Source organism: Rhinolophus sinicus, linkage group LG05 (assembly GCF_036562045.2).
Source record: "Rhinolophus sinicus isolate RSC01 linkage group LG05, ASM3656204v1, whole genome shotgun sequence".
Classification (NCBI taxonomy): domain Eukaryota; kingdom Metazoa; phylum Chordata; class Mammalia; order Chiroptera; family Rhinolophidae; genus Rhinolophus; species Rhinolophus sinicus.
Window position 1 is genome coordinate 173223239 of NC_133755.1, and position 17060 is coordinate 173240298.

The 17060-nt window shown below is 41.6% G+C and overlaps 1 protein-coding gene across 2 annotated transcripts in view; it reads right to left on the reverse strand.

Moving 5' to 3' along the window:
* The window catches only part of CNKSR3 (CNKSR family member 3), a 77709-nt gene that overhangs the window by 24991 nt on the left and 35658 nt on the right, over positions 1–17060 (reverse strand). Inside the window, exons 1-4 of one of the 2 annotated variants that reach the window (XM_074333721.1) lie at positions 15283–15441; positions 9458–9621; positions 2993–3195; positions 2389–2476 (exon numbers count right to left, since the gene is read on the reverse strand). In XM_074333721.1, the coding sequence (XP_074189822.1) occupies positions 2389–2476; positions 2993–3195; positions 9458–9621; positions 15283–15349 (522 nt within the window). In that variant the 5' untranslated portion in view covers positions 15350–15441. Of the gene's footprint in view, positions 1–2388; positions 2477–2992; positions 3196–9457; positions 9622–15282; positions 15442–17060 lie in introns of those variants that run through there. The other variant, XM_019749254.2, reaches the window with a different exon arrangement.

The following is a 17060-nucleotide window of genomic DNA, read 5'->3' on the forward strand; positions in this document are numbered from 1 at the left end:
ATTCTTCTTCCAAATTGTCCATTGTACTTATGTATTCCTTTGTGTATAGTTTTTTTTGGATGTATGTGTGTATTACAAAGACTTACATACAAACATTTAATATATTTTTGGTCACCACTTGTCTTCATGTTATACTTTTCTCTCTTTTTTCTTTCTCAACAATAACTTGCAGAAATCCCACCAAATCACCTGGTAAGGTAAATATTAGTATTTCCATTTTATACATGAGAAAATTGAGGCTCATAACTTTTCAGTGGCTTGTCCAAGGTCCCAGGGCTAATTAACGGTAGAGGCAGGATTTGAACCTATGGCTGCCTGTCTCTGAAGCACATGCTCAATGAACACCAAAGGCAAAACAAAAACAAAAAAACCACAAACAAACAAAAAACAGGGTTAAATTTCTCCGAAGAGACAAATTCTCATCAGCGAATTTGTCAAAAGCATTATCTCATTCATTTAAACACATGTTTAAAAATCACCATTAATCATGTGCCAGGTGTCGTGAAGACCCCGTAAGCAGGGGCGTGATGAGATGGTACAGTGGGCACTACGTGACTGGATCCAGATCTCCAACTCCCGGGGGTAGATTTTCTTAATCATTATTCCTAACAATCAACACCTTTATGACGACAAGGAAAACATCACCTGACAGCGCAGTTAAGCCCATTCCTTCGGGACAAGCACTGAGTCACACTGGTCGGATCACTCAACATCACCTTCTCAATGAGGGTTATTCTAGCCACATATCTAAAACTGGATTCCACTCTCGGTACTTCCTGTACCTTCCCTCTTCAGCACTTCTCTAACTTGATACATAGTTTGCTTATTTATCTTTTAATTTTCTCTTTCCCCCAAAGACTGTATGTTCCATGAGGTCAGGGATTTTTTTTTTTAATCTGTTTATTCACTCTAGAATCCCCACTGCCTAGAAAAGGGGCAGACACATAGTAAGCACTAAATAAATATTTATGGAAAGAATAGTCCAAATACCTACACAGCCAACATCAACCTGCTTAGGCAAAGCAGACTGATCTTGTGAAAACAAATACTACCACCTCCACCCTGGACTTCATCACTTTCTCCTCCTCTCCCTACACTACAGCAGGAGCAGCCTGAATCAGTCACACGTCTAAAGACCCTTTAAATAACACAGAGAAACACCTGTGAGCAAATCTTGCCCGTTTGCTAATTAACATGTTTAACTCTTATACTGTCATTTTAATTGATTGCAAGTAAATTCTTTTAAAAATCAAAACAGAAGGCAGAAGGAAGAAGAGAAGGAAAGCTCAAGGTATCAGAAAAATAAATGCCTTCCACCACAAGTGCTAGGACTTGGTGGCTGTCTGGTTAATGTGTCACTATTGGTATCAGACGCTTTTGGTGAAATTTCTTTACACATCATAAAAAAAGCAGAAATGCAGATCCACTTTGGTTGCTCTGAGGTTTTTTCTAAGAACATGGCCTCAAAAGCATGTGATGAAGTCACATGTGCCTTAAGTTTGATGGCTGCTCAGGACTGGACCTCAAATAGCTGCCACGTGCAAAGCCAAACTTCACTCTTCATGTTCCAGAAACAGGAGGAAAGCACATGGATTTTCAGAACTGCATGAATTATATGGCATGGTCAGGATTGAGGAAAGGACATTCTTTACTTTTTGCCAAATCAGCAGTGGAAACAAATGTGAGATCACAGAATTTTGGGAGCAAGTGGGATGTGAAAAAAGAACAAGCTCTTCCTTACATTTTATAGCCTCAATTCAATTCAAAACTATTTTACAAGTGTCTGCTAGGTGCCAGGTAATGTGACAGGAAGTGATCTTAGGAGCCGATGGTCTAATAAGAAATATTTTTAAAGTTCAGATGACAGAAACTAGTTAAGTTACAGGTTGACTGATATCAATCTTCCTGGCCCTTACTAAGATACTTGGGGCTGGCCAACGAGCTGCAAGGGAAATTTCCAAACCAGAACATTTGTCAATGTTAGAACCTCCAAGTTTCTTGTCCCTCTGACATGGGGACAGGGAATGAGATACTGGTTGTTCTGTCAGCCTACATCCTAAACAAAGATTATAGTGATATTTAGTTACTCCAGAATGAATTTCTATTAAAACAAAATTAGGTGCTCTTAATATTTTAGAGAAAGTACAGGATGATTAGCTCAACTATTTTAAAACCAAAGAAGGTAATCTTTCAGATAAAGGCCACTGGTCATTTTTCAGAAACCATCTATACAATGCATCTAATTTAAAGCCTTTCCTCTCTCCCAAGTTCTGCTGGGAAGGAAAATGGAGAGAGAGAGAAAGAATGGCACTTCATACCTGCATGTAAACCCTTTGATGAAGAGGAAAAAGGGGAAAAAAGTTCAGGAAGCAACAATAATGCACTCACCTTCTGGACTGTAGTGGTCAGGTCCAAGCAAAGCTGAATGATTTTGTTCTTTGTTACTGAGAAATCAGTGATCCCTGTAAATGGAGCCCTAGAAAGCAACAAAATTCTCTTTAAAAATAAGTGTGAGGGGGTGGAGGAGGAGAACCCATGGGAACGCCACTGTCTGCTGACAAGCACAGCTACACAACAGGCTCATTTAAATTATTTGTTATGTAACTGTTTCCTCTCATGTAACACACAAATGAGGAATCTGAATGAGACAGAAGTGCTAGATTAAAAATTAAAAAAACACATTAAATAAATGAGCCAAGAGAATGAACATCCCTTCAGGAGCTGACTAACCATCATACAACCAACTAATCATTCACAGTTAACCTCAGTAAAACATCGTTGGCAGCCTTGCTCTTCTCTAAGCTGAGGTTAACTTCTTCCTGCGAGTCACTTCCAAAGAGACCCTACAATCTACCACTGATCCAGAACTACCGGGAAGGCCCTGTGGAAGGGACAAGAAAGAGACGATGGTTCCTTTTCCTGAGACAAAGTACAGGCCTCTGTGCATCGCGGGCCCTCCTTTCGTGGGACAGTAGAACACGCAGCAACTCACCGGTCCAGCCAAGATAGCAAGGCCTTGGCAGCGTGTATAAGCTCCATCACAGAAGTCAGGAACTCATTGGGGGGCTTGTGGGACGTGTTCCCATCATAAGCCGGACTCTTCCGTCGACTACTTATGTAATTCTGTAAGTTGTGGGAAGATGCTCTCAGTTTCAGAACCAAGTTCTTCATATTATCGGTTTCAAGGCCATAATTCTGTGGGGGTAGGGGGGAAATCAAAGGGGAAAAAATCAAAACAATGTCCAAACTCTCACAATAATTCAAAAATCCCACTGAGTCACTTGAATAACTCCTACAACAGCCACAAAACCCTACATGATTTACCCACAGGGCTGATCTCACCCACTATGGCCACACTGGCCTTCACTCTGTTCCTCCCACAGCCTACTTGTGCCTCAGGGACTTTGTCCTTGTTAGTTCCTCATCCCAAAATGCTCCTCCCACAAATTTTGGTGCAGAAAGCTCCTTCTCATCACTCACATCCTTATTGGTCCAAACATCACCCCTCATCCTTGAGGCTTCCAGGGCCATTTAGAGCAGAGGTTCTCAGCTTGGACCCTACTGACATTGAAAGCTCAATAATTCTTTGTCTGGGTTGTGGGGGGAGGATTCCTGTATGTTGCAGGATGTTTAGCTGCCCTCTACTCATTAGGTATCAGAAGCATCCCCTCCCCAGTATGACAACCAAAAATGCCTCCAGCCATTGCCAAATACCTCCTCCGGTCACTCTTTAGCACCTCACCTATCTGTCATCTCCCTGAACCATCTTGCTTGCTGCTGTCTTCCTCGCTGGGATGCAAGGTCTGTGAGGGCGGGGCACTGCACACTGCTCACAGCTGCATCTCCAACACAGCAGACAATAAAATAGTGATTGAATAGATGGATTTCCATCGGATGCGATTCACACAGAAACAGAGCAGAAGTGACTACACATCAATTCACCTAAAATGTAATTTCCGTCTTGGGAGCTTCTAACCAGTGTTCTTTCTGAATAATGTTCAACTTACTTGGGTGCTTCCAAAAAACCAATTTCATGTGACAATATTGCCTAGACTCACTTTCAGATAAAGAACAAATCCCAGGAAACGACACATAGATCTAAGACGACTTTTACGGAAGGCAGGAGGTGAATTTCTGTGTTATCATCTGTTTTATCATTTTAACAAAAAGTGAAGCTATTTCTGGGGTATATTATACTGTGTTGGTAGCGCCCCAAGGCAAGAATGTGGTACCATTTTAAAACTGGGAATAAGATAGTGGCCCACATGACCGAACACGTCCTCTATGCCGGGAAATGGGTTAAGCGCTGGACAAGCATTATCTCAGGTAAATAGCCTGTGAAGCTCATAATGATATTATCTCATTTTATAGGTGAAAAATCTGAGACACAGAGACATTAAATAAATTCTCCAGACTTACACAGCTAATCAGTGATACGGGTGGGGTTCTAATCAAAGCAACCTGCACTGAGGGCACGAGCTTTGGCTCACAATGCTATATGTCCCTCCTTCCACACTCCCTGCCCAAGGAAGGGCAACGTGATAAGACAGAAACCAGGGTGGGCAGTGGACAAGAAAAAGAAAAGTGGCCAGTGAGCCTGGATCTAGCTTAAATCAACAAGCTGGTTAACTTCCCCAAATTCCATGCTGACCTGCTCCATGCCCTGTGAAGTGTTAGCAGCTTCTTTCAGCTGTCTGTAGCCATCCAGACCTCATTTCTGAGAGGCCAGTAGGTCGTGTTTAGATCTGAGCACTGCTTTTGTCCCCTGCATCTAGCCTGTCCCTTAGCCCTTCCTTTCTCACAGCCCCCATCTCTAATGCCCTAGGGAGGGTGAGCCATGTCCCAAAATCAAGATACATAAAGCATATCAACCTGAAACATAACTATAAATATACCATGAATATAGGGAGTTTGGGAGAACTTTTTTGGGTAGGAAGGGGCAAGATGTTAAGTAATAATAACATGTTAGCCCTAATGAAAACCATCCTCACTTTACTAGATTTTATCTGAAGTTTAAATTTATGTTGTTTCCTAGCATAATAAAAAATCTTTTTTAAAAAATTTAGATAGACATTTTTTACAGTTAAGTTAGTATAAATATTAATAAAATCTTCCCAGATCTATTAACTGAAAAATGTTTTCTTCAAGCTTTAAAAAGGAATTTCATTAAAAAAAAAAATGAGTGTCCTGTATGTATGTTCTATCTAAACCTTACGTTTCTTTTTTTTTCTCACTGTCACTTTCTAGAGATTAAAATATAGTATTGTCCTCCAATACAGAGGCAAAAATTTTAAAAAATGGATTTTCATCATGGCTTTTTCAATTCAGAGAATCAAAGACTCACGAGTGAATGGCTAAAGGGCCATGTGACACAGCTTGCTCTAAAAGACTGGTGCTATGATTAAAAGGAACTGGCCCCTCCTTCAGTATCACGCAGCCTGTCAACTTACATCAAGAGTTCTGAACTAAAAGCAGGAAAGTCAGCTTTCTAGATAGTCAACGTCACCATAAATTACTTGGAACTTTCATTGCTATACACGTTTACTTCTTGAACTCAAATAGGATTACATGCCTGTCAGTGTGGCTAGAACGTTTAAACTTCAATCTACAAACCCACCACTTTTAATATTAAAATCAAGGGGAGTGTAGCTTCTTATTAACTGGTTCTTTTCATTTCCACTCAATTTGCTCTGATTCTTTTTATTTTCCCCCCAAAACAAATCATGGGACTGGAAAGATGGATAGATATAACTCTAATAAAGAATAATTTTTAAAAGGAGGAAGGAAGGAGCAAAGTAAGGAAGGAAAATTCCTTACCCTTGCACCCCGTTCCACAATAACAAGGGAACAAGAAACTGATTATATTAGCTCAAATAAACCTCTACTGTAGAAACATAATCAGGAAAGGATTATTGACTTAAGTGCCCCACAATGAAAGACAGAAAAGGAATAATTTCTCAGGCCAGATTTGATTATTTTCACTCATCTTTTCCCTTCTGTCTCCTTCAGAAATTGCTTTAGGATAAGGTATCAAGAAAATACAAACTAGGTAAGAAATGAAGTGAGTCTCCAAAAATCTACAAACATACGAAAAATTTTCCACCGAGATCTCACTTCATGAGAAGTCGGCCATCAGCGGTCATATCCCGGTCTAGTAGAGAAACAACACAGGGGACAGGAGAAAAGGAAACATAGATTCTCCCCGTTCTGGTGCCTTCAATTGTTCACATTTCAGCTGAGGACGAATCTGACACAACTTCTCTTGTACCTTCTTTTCCCATTCCTCCTAGCTCTGTTCATTATCTAATATATGCAGTTAAGGAATGTCAGAGACACACAATCAAAACCATCTTATCGACTTGGGTCAATTAAGTTGCAACCTAAGAAATACACTTCACAGTTTCCCTAAAGGCATTTAATAAGCTCATAAGCAAGATCCAGTTAAACACAAATTGCCAGCAAAGATTACTCCTCCTGCATGGTTTCTCCCCGTAAGAAAAAAAGGGTAACCGTTTTCAATGATTTGCCATGTGGGTAAATGATGAACAGTGAATACTCTTAGGGGTACAGAGTGTACAGAAGTACTCTGGGCAGGTGGATACATTACAGGTTATTTCATTTAATCACACATTTAGGTGGCATCACTTAACACATGGACTGATTCAACCTTGTTCACTTTCTTACACTACTTCAACCTGAAAAACACATCTGCCCCTGCCTTGGTCTTCAGGTAACTAGGGTCTCATTGATTTGGCAAAGAAAACAGGTGACAATCATACTTTCTTAAATCTCAACCACATCCCCTAGACCAATGCTGTTCCCCAGACCTTGCTGCTCTGACGAACACATTCTCTATCTGCACTGTGCAAATATGGCAGTCAGTAGCCACAGGAGCTACTGAACACTTGAAATGTCGCTACTGTGACTGAGGCACTGAATTTTATTTCATTTTAATGTAAACAGTCATATGTGGCAGATAGCTCTCCTACTGGACAGAACAACTCTTGAGTCTGTCCCAGCTGGCCACTGCCCCAGAGATAGAGGGAGAAACACCGGGCTCCGACTCTGAATTTAATCCCGGGAAGTGGTCTTGGTTCTGCCTCATCATACAAGTGACTGTGTTAAGCCACCACTCCAGCCCTCCAAGGTCAACATTCACCAAAGGCAGCTTCTCTCCTTGCTCTCCATCCACGCGTACCCAGCTATCTGTGGTCCATCTGCTCACTGGTTTTGGAGTCTTAACCAATACCCAGCCCCTATTTTAGGTTCCTATGCATTCTATCTGTCCTTTTCTTTCCAAAACTTTCCAATGGTTTTGTTTTTCCCTCCCCCTTCCTTACTTCTAATTCTATTCATTTCCTGTCCATCATAAAATTAACATCCGCTAAATTCAGTTTACATAAAAGCCTCTTTTATGACACCAGGACCAACTGCAATACACATTAACTAGCCAGGGGAGGGACTGTTCAAGGCAAAAAACTTATCACACACACACAAAATTACCAACTTACATATACAAAGATCTATGTGATCTAAGTGGATCAAAGAGACAGTGTAATTAATATATACATTATAATAAGACTATTTTAAAAGGAGATTAGGTCAAGACAAAAAGCTATTTTAGTAAAACTCTCTAAAATCCTCCCCAGCCCAGAAAAGGAGTCTTCGTTTGCGAACCCTCCCGTCGTGACCCTCCTGTCAGATGCATTCACTGGCACTCTCCTGCACAAAGCATGTCCAGAACGAGTCTGAGGTCAAAACTTTGTCTACAAAGGAAATGAGAAGGAAATTGTAGGAGATAAAACACAGCTTTAGGTTCTGGCGTTGGTCCAGCTTTGTTCATTTTAGTTCTAATATTTTAAGAGGTAGGGAAGGGGGAAAGCAAAGAGAGGCAGCTGTTACATGTATTATCCCACTCGCTGTACACAGCATGCCTCCTGTCTGCCCTTCCTCCTCACCTATTGTGGATTTCAAAGTGATTTACCTGTCCTCAGAGTCCTAACGCAAAGTTCAAAGAGACGATTCAAATTAGCAGAAAAGACCAAAAGGCGTTGTTCCCAGGGAGCATAATAAAAGTCAACTCAAACACGTTTCACTGTATAAAAGAACATACAGTTTTAAGAATACACTGGACTCTTAGACATCTTCTGGGCAGTGCAAAACACTTGCACGCTAATACACGGCCACTTCCAGGGGAACGTTACTGTACAGATGAGGAAAACAGACACTACCGTTGCCCTGGAGGTCGCAGAGTGAAAAGCGTGTAGCAGAGCCAGGATGAGAAGGCAGAAAGCCTGCCTCCAGGGCCAGCACTCACACCACTTGGCCACGGCGTCTCCCCTGTGGCAGCTCATTTATCAACCACAAATAATTTCCCCATTACTTTCCTAAACAAGAGCAGCGCATCTCAGAGCCAAAGACAAGCCTCTGTCCATTTTAAGAAAAAGAACAGGCACAATGCAGCAAGTGTTATACAATCAATGGAACGCAGACCAGCAATGGCAGAATAATCGGGAGTGCATTCTTTCCCACCATTCTCAGTGATGTATTGTCTAGACCCCTGGCTCAGGTTCATGGCGTTACTAACCCAGCTTGAATGCTGCCCAGTCTGTCCAAATCCTGACAGTTTAGGAAACTCCATCCTTAGCATGGCACCATGACAGGTAGAGTGGATCCCACCGTATGCCAACCAGTTTATAAACACAATGCCCTTACAGGTGTTTTTTAGCCCACACCTACAAGAGCTCCCCCTACAGCCACAGGTGTTCATACACGAGTCAGCATCTGGCAGGGTTTAACTTAGTCCCAGTCAAGCCAAAGCTCAGACATCTGCGAAATGGAACTGAGTTCACATTTTTCCCCATTGAGCTACCATTTCATAGGTTATTTCAAGCATGAGCATCAGTTATTTAAATATCACAAATAGCTGTGAAACATAAAAACGCTTTTTATAGTAACAAAAACGGACACGAAACTCAGAACCCATTTCTCACCTCAATTTAGAGGATATTTTCATTCAGGACTAGTTCCACCTTTTTAATTTTTATAAAAGATAAAGAAGACTAACACAGGCTTCGTCCATAAGAGGCAAACTTTAACCACTAAGGGCAAGATAGTAAGCATTTTAGGCTTTAGGAGACCATAGAGCCCTGGTACAAACTACTCAATTCTGCCATTGTGACAAAAAGCAGCCACAGACAACATGTAAATGAATGGGCATGGCAGTGTCCCAATAAAACTTTATTTACAAAAACAGTGGGCCAGATTTAATCACAGGCCACAGTTTGCCAAGTCTTAATCTAGAAAATGCTTTCTTTTCTTCCCTTTCTATGTTGTCTTCAGCTCACTTCAATGGATCATTAAGAAAACGACGATACGTTAAATTGCAAACGATGATTTAAGAGCAAAAGTTCTAAAGCACGTCATCATGGTACAGATCCCCTTGTCCTGAACTAACCAGTGCACAGAGAAGGTCGACGGCCTCCAACACAAGTTCCTGGTGTCCAATTCGTGTGACACCCAGCATCTCAAGATCCTGATGGGAAATCTGCAGCAGCTGCTCTCCATTTATCTTCTCCCGTTCAAACTTGTGGACATACTGCTGCAGGCAATCATCTAACCCTACCAAAAAAGCAAAAAAGGCCATTATTGTCATTTTGTTCCTTTACTCACAAAACTGCCCACATTTCAGTCAACCTAAGAAATCACCAATTACGTTCCACTCTTTGAGAGTCTGCATAACACGTATCCCACCTGATGGACACCATTCAAGTGTGTCCTCATCGTTTCATCTCATACAGATTTTAAATGTGCAGCTTAAAATTTCCAAATGGATCTGGCAGTTTCGTGAGTTACCGTCCCATTCCCTTTTAGCTAAATGAATAAACACCAAACCCCTGTGGACTTGAAATGCTAGTTTTCTGTACTAGACATAGATCGCTGTTTGCTAAGCAACTTTTCCTTTGGGAAACCATCCCTCTCCCAGCCCATGTGATCCCAGTGGGCCTACCGTCAAGATGCTTTGCTACAGTGGATCCCCCAGTATTTCATCTACCAGACAGTACTAGGTTCTGGGTTGACTATGTGACTCAAGCAGGACCAATTAAAATCTTCTTGATATGTGATATATGGACACAGGAAGACAGAGGGTCTTCCTTTCCAAATGGAAGTCACAAGGACACAACCTTGGCAATGCTGGCAGTCATTTTTCTGATCAGTTTTCTGAATATAAATCCGTTTGAGAGAGAGAAAAAAAAGCCCCAGTAATGTCCTCTATGCCTGTCCCTTGCACCTGAAAAACTTCTAATGAACACAGAATCTAAAAGAGAAGGTACCAGCAGCAGTACCAGAGAAAGACAACATTAAATGGGTTAGCTTGTGGGATTTTTCCAGGCCACATACTACTGCCAACAGTGTTGCATTCTGGTGTTCCTACACAATGATTAAAATAGGACAGCCACGAACAACTTAGGAATCTGTATTCCTGACCAGGGAACTCTCTGGTCAACTTGTTTTAATGGTTTTGCTGGAATAAAATTTTATCTGAATTAATTGAACTATTGAAGCCAAAAATAAAAGCCATCACAGTGTTTTAAACGACTAGATTTATACAAATCAATCCCAACACAAAGGATAAAAACACAATTTAACTAGAACAACGTATGTAGAAGGCATGCTGTTGTATCCTCCCCGCCTCAAACACACACACACACACACACACACACACTCTAACACTCTATTTACCCCGCTGCTATGTGGGTACCCTCTGGACTAGGAAAAGTAGACACAAGTCTAGCACTTACTTCTGGCAATACTGAAGTCCACGGATCTTAAAATCTGATGCTAGGCTAAACGACATCTCTGTCCCACAAACCTTCCGCATTTGCCTCCTGGTAAGATATAGGAAGAGGAGCAATTTCCTGATAACCATTTGGGGCTATTAAATATCGGAAGAGGAGGTAAGAAATAATTGTATGGTAACCAGATGAGTTGGAACCAACTCATGTTCCCTGAAGTGACATCTGTCTAGCAGAGGGGCTCTGTCAGACACTCAGCACGTGAGGTTGGGGACATTGATATAAACCCAGCTCCACTTTGATGGCCTTGAGCCACAAGTGAATTCTATGGCACAGGAGTCAGGCAGGCACTGGAGGCCACACAAGTCAGCAAGTATTGACAGCAATGCCCCATGTGGGCTGCAGAAGCTGGGTCTCAGCACCCGGAGCCAACCAGGGTGTCTGCAGAGGGCCAGTAGCCATCTGCGCAGGTAATAGTGACAATGGCCAAGAGCCAAGGCGAGCCTCCTAACAACTCTATTCCTACTTCATAGATGACTGAATTAGGGCTACATAACCTGTCCACATTCAGAGCTTGCAAAATGCTAAGAGAAGGATGTTTATAGCCGTTTTCTTCCGCTTGATAAGGAAGAAAAGAGATCGAATCCAAATCAAGGTCTATCTGACACAAGTCCTGCTCGTTTGCATCCCAGCTGGCAAGCACAGGATTATGAAAATGCCTCTCCAAGCATCTCCCTAAACAAGCAGTAAGGTCTAATTATAAAAGTTATTAAAACAGAATCATGGAATCTTAGAGGTATTTAGAAGGTACTTCAGATCTCACTGAGTCCAAAAAATTGGGCAAGTACGGACAAAAGACTAATTACTGTGAATTTTACCCTGCAACACTTAGGCAGTTCTGAGCCAGATCACAACAATACCCTATAGTCTCCCCGCCCTCAGGATGTTGTCTTCCCTTGCCTACTTTTAACCCTTGTTATGGCTGAATTGTGTCTCCCCAAGATTCAAATGTTGAAGTCCTAACACCCAGTAGCTCAGAACATGACTTCTGGAAATAGCATCTTTAAAGAGAAGATTAAGTTAAAATGAGGTCACATGGGTGGACCTGAAACCAATATGGCTGGTGTCCTTATAAGAAGAGGAAACACACAACGAGGGAAGACCATGTGAAGACACAGGGAGAAGACGGCCATCACAAGCCAAGGAGAGAGGCCTCAGAAGAAACCAACCCTGCCGACACCATAAACCTAATAACATTTTATTTCATATTCATCCACATGTGATAAACTCTTTCCTAAACAAAATAAACAAGGCCCAATGACCAACTGAACTCAAATTCATGTTCCCTATGCCAAGCAAGTTCATTGCTCAAAATATAAACATAAAACTAAGAGACCCATATTAGCTTTCATGGGCAGAATAAATTAGTCCATTAAAATTAAAGTGAAGAAACCATGCACAGTGGATGTTCATTAAACTTCATCCCTTTATAATAAGTAGAAATAAAGATGAGGCCGGATTTCTCTTTTAACTAACTGGGGAAAGTTTCACCGAAGAAGCAGGATTTCAGAAGTAGCTTTACAGCATTAAGGAATTATTTTAGACAGACCGAAAAAGGTTGAGATGGGAGGTCTGGTGAGGATTCTAGATAGAATGAAGGGTGAAAATTATCAGAGATTGAAAACTGAAGAATACAGAACATTTCCCCGAAAAAGAGGCCACAATCTCCTTGAGGATTCTGAGGGAATATAAATGATCTAACCTCAAATAATCAAAAGGTCCCTGAGATGTAGAGGAATTATCAAGCAGAAATATCCTGGTGCTACCTAACTCAAAACAGAATCCAGAGTGGCTTTTTAAAGACTTTCCCCTCAAGGGACACATATATTGAGTATGCTAAGTTTTAAATAGTATTGCTCCCAGTTTTATTATTCCAATACATTATGGTCCATTGTTCAGTTATCCTATTGTTTAGAATACAATTAAAAATTTATAAACAGCTAAATCAAACTATTATGCAGTCCCACAAAGGAGGGGGAAAAAATTGCCAATTTCAAGAAAGCCAGTTTTAGAATTTGCAATAAACCAAACACTTTTAACTATTTGTCAAATGTGCCTATTTGCCAGTTCTTTGCTTCAAGGGGAACTTACAGAAAGTCTAGCAGGACCAAGAGAAAAACGAAATGAAATCAAATGAGATTTAACACATTCCATTTACACAAATTAAGTTAAACAAATAATTCAATGTGAAAAGAATTGTGGAGGAAAAGGCGAGGGGGCTCCCACAGAATGGGAGCCAGAGTAACAGAGGGCACAGACTCCCTCCACTGTCACCAAATCAGGCTGTAAATAATCCTAAACTTGCAAAGAAATCCCAAATGCAAAAAGGATAAAAAGAAATCTTTTATGGTTTTAAAAAATACTGTTTTATGATTTATATCAGAAAGTGGCCGGGTAGTGGCTAAGAGCCTAAGTTCCAATCCCAGTCTTAATTTTTATTAACTGCGTACCTACATAGGGCAAGTAACTCATCTGTGGCCCTGGCTGATCCCAGCATGTAAAGGAACCCCATAACCTCTGCCCTCCCTGTGTGTCCTGTTGGCTCCCTTCACAGGACTCAGCAAATGTGTGAGTATTTATTCATGATCCTGTATGTGCCTCTCTCTTTCTCTAATACATAGGACTGCAACCATGCCTGTCTTGATTATTTGTCATTACACTTTGTACATTACAAGGCACAGAGGAGGCACTCAAATACAAGTTGGATGAGAGAGAAAAAAAGAAGGAAAACCCAGTTGAGGTTGAAGACTATAGTTTAGAAGCTATAAATCGATGAGGTTGTATGATCCCCCCCTCAACCTGTCAGAATTCTTCCTAGTGAAGCTGTCCAACTCTCACCTTCTCCCTTTGTTTCATTAACCCCATGACAAGAACTGTGGACATTCGCAATGGGAAATTAGGAAGGAAGGTCCCAGCCCTCGCAGCTTCGGTGTACGCAGTGTCAGGGGAAGAGTCATTTACATTCCTCAACACAAAATTCCCACAAGGTTGACATAATCATATCTTGATAGGACATCAGCTCTCATTTCTGGAGTGTTAAAGTGAAGCTTTTCCCTGATTTTCCAGAAAACCCAGGCTTTACTACACTCTAGGGGCCAACACATGCCCAATGTCCTATGCTACTTGAGTGACATTACTCTCACAGGTTCTCTCCTCTCATAAAGTCACCTTTATATTGTGCAGGAGGAAGAAGAGCATGGGGGCCTATAGCTCGAATTCTTTCCAGCTATGTGACCTCAAGCAGGTGACTTCACCTGTTCACTAAAGTATGAAATGCGGGGGCTGGGAAGTTGATCCCATAGTCCCACCAGTGCAACATTTCTATGATGCTGCAATCTCAGGGTACTTACTACCTTCTTCCCATCTTCAAATTAATAAGACACCACAGTCACCCAAATCCCTGTGAACAGAAAGGTCAAGGGCTCAAATATGAAAGCCAGCTTCCATCAACAGGGCAGGTAATTGGCACTAGATATGTATAGTCACTGACATGTAAAAACTAGGACTTCTGAGGTTATACATTATAAGATCGTAAAGGCCCAGGATTAGAGCAGAATTTTAAAGATCATACTCTTGCTTTTTGTATCATACTTAACAGAAAACCAGGTCTTCTGCTGACTCAGCAGGGACTGACTCAGGACGCAGAGCCATCGGAAGAGCAGATGAGGAGATGTCCGGAGAGCTTTCTGAGCCACTCAAAAGAAAAAAAAAAGTTCTACATGCACAAACATTGCCATTGACATACAGTACAAAGTATAGACCTTCTAAGTACACTAAAGAAAGTCACAGGCCTGAATGAACGACAAAGCCTAAGCTGCCAACATCCTTGCCTGAGTGCTATCATCGTACAGGAACAAATTCAGGTGAAAAACCACCAAGAGTTCCGCATTGGGTGAAAAAAACACGAGCGTTTTGGTCTTAGACCTGCAAAATTGATGGCTTCAAATACATTCTAACATCTTTAATGCGAAAATCAATAGGATTGATAGAGTGTACAAAATACTATGGATAAGAAGAAATCACTTATATGTGGGATATAAAACTGAAAGCAACAACCAAACCAGATAAACAAACAAGCAAAAACTCATAGACACAGACAACAGTTCAGTGGTTACCAGAGGGGAAGGGAGAAGCGGGGGTGGTAGATGAGGGTGAATGGGGTCACATGTGGTGATGGGAGGAGAAATGTCTCTGGGTGGTGAACACAATGCAATATATAGATGATACGTTATAGAATTATACACTTGAAACCGTTACAATTTTACTAACCAATGTCCCCCCAATAAATTTAATAAAAATTTTTAGAAAAGAAAGAAATCAAGTTTTCTGTGATATAAACTTAAGAATAAACTAGAATATAAACTAGGGGAAAACAAAAATGTAAAATGACACACATAATAATAGCAAACGGTTAAATGTTACTTACTACATAGCAGGCACCTGTCCAAAACTGAACATAAACGCCTTAATCTTCCTAATGTCTCCAGGGACATGTACTATAAGGTCCCGCACTGGAGATGAAGGGCTGAGGCACAGAGAGGGGACGTGACTGGCCCAAGGCCACACAGGCCAGGGCTCACACCCAAGGGGACTGGCGCCGGCATCTCCGCTCTTCACCACCAGATACTGCCTCTCCATCCTCCATTGCAGAATGTTCCCAGATGTCCCTTGAACTCCTCTAAGGAAAGTACGGTTTTATATAACAGGAAATTACACAAGTCATTAAGCTGACTTAGTTAATGGCCTATGGTTGCCCTCAGACATTTTAATGGCCATGTAAACACCAATGGCTCTCCCACCCAGATGGGTCAAATGAGAAAATTAAAGCACTGGGGACACAACTGCTACACTCAGGTCGTATATTATCAATAAGCCGTCTGCAGGAGTTGGTGGCCCACGTTTCTTAGTAACACTCTGAAGTATAGGTGAGATGGATTCTTTTTCTTTTTCCCCCAAGAAATCTGAATAGAATTGTTCTCTAACTCTTTCTCTTTTGAATGTGCCTCTAGAAACTGGTCCTTTGGGCCAGTGGAGACCACATAGGGTAGCGATACACCAATAAAATTGGCTGCCTTTAAAGGATTGAATATCTGTGGAATTCATAAAACTCACTACCCACATTTTCCAAAGTTATTTCTTAAAAACTGGAATTTAGAAAAAGACAACTTTTCTGTATGCCATTAGCATCCCAGAAAAAGATGGAGGCAGAGAGAGAAAATACTACCAAAAAAAAAAGAGAAAAAGAGAAGTAGCTGACAGCGCAGGTCCACACCTATCTGTATATCCTGAGGCTACAGGGGGGAAAAAAAGAAACAAACAAACCCTGTCTGTGGTTTGCTGCCTAAGCAGAGAACAGTCCAGTTCCTGCAGCTCATGTACCAACTTGCATTTTACCACAAACAAAAACAAAGGACGCACCTGCCCTCCAGGAGCACACATAAGCACCAGCAAGGAGGCTGCAGAACTGGGAAACCGCATAAAACTGAAGGATTCACTCTGCCACGGTCTGAGACCCAGGTTTTGCCCTCAGAGAAAGAACTGAGAACTCCCTGAAAGAAAACTTGTGCGGGGAAAGGGAGAGGGAGGGCGAGTGAAGAAAGCTGTCTTAAGCTTTTCTCCTCCACTTGTTTGTTTTGTTTTGTTTTGTTTTGTTTTTTTACAGAGGGGAAGTCAATGTGGGAGGGCTGCTCTATGAAAAAGAGTTAACCAGAGAGAACAAACAGGGTAAGAAGGTAGGAAGCAGGTACAGAACAGCGAGGAGGGAGGTAAAGCTTTGGGGAGAGTAAAGGCAGACTAGATGGCTACTCTGTTTCCTCTGAGAACCCAAAGAACCGTGACAATCATTACCAAGACCAGTCCTGAAGTGAAACAGCTACTGAAGCCTTTGCCATGGAACCTCCTACCTACCCTCACCAAACACGACCACCACCACCCCACAACTCACTGGTATCTGCCTCAAATCACCCCCATCCTTTTCTCTGTTTCTTACTTTGGAGAAGCACGGCACCATCAACAAAACAAAAGCTTTCTGGTCGGGAGTTCTAAAGAAAAGTGACATTTTCCCCATAATAAAGAATTCATTCCATCTGAACCAACTTCAATATATTTATTTAGCATCAACCAGACGCTGCCCTGCAGCACTTGTGTGTTTGGGGTGGGAAGACTTACAAAGGGCCGACAGCTGAAAATGCCGTCTTCTTCTTA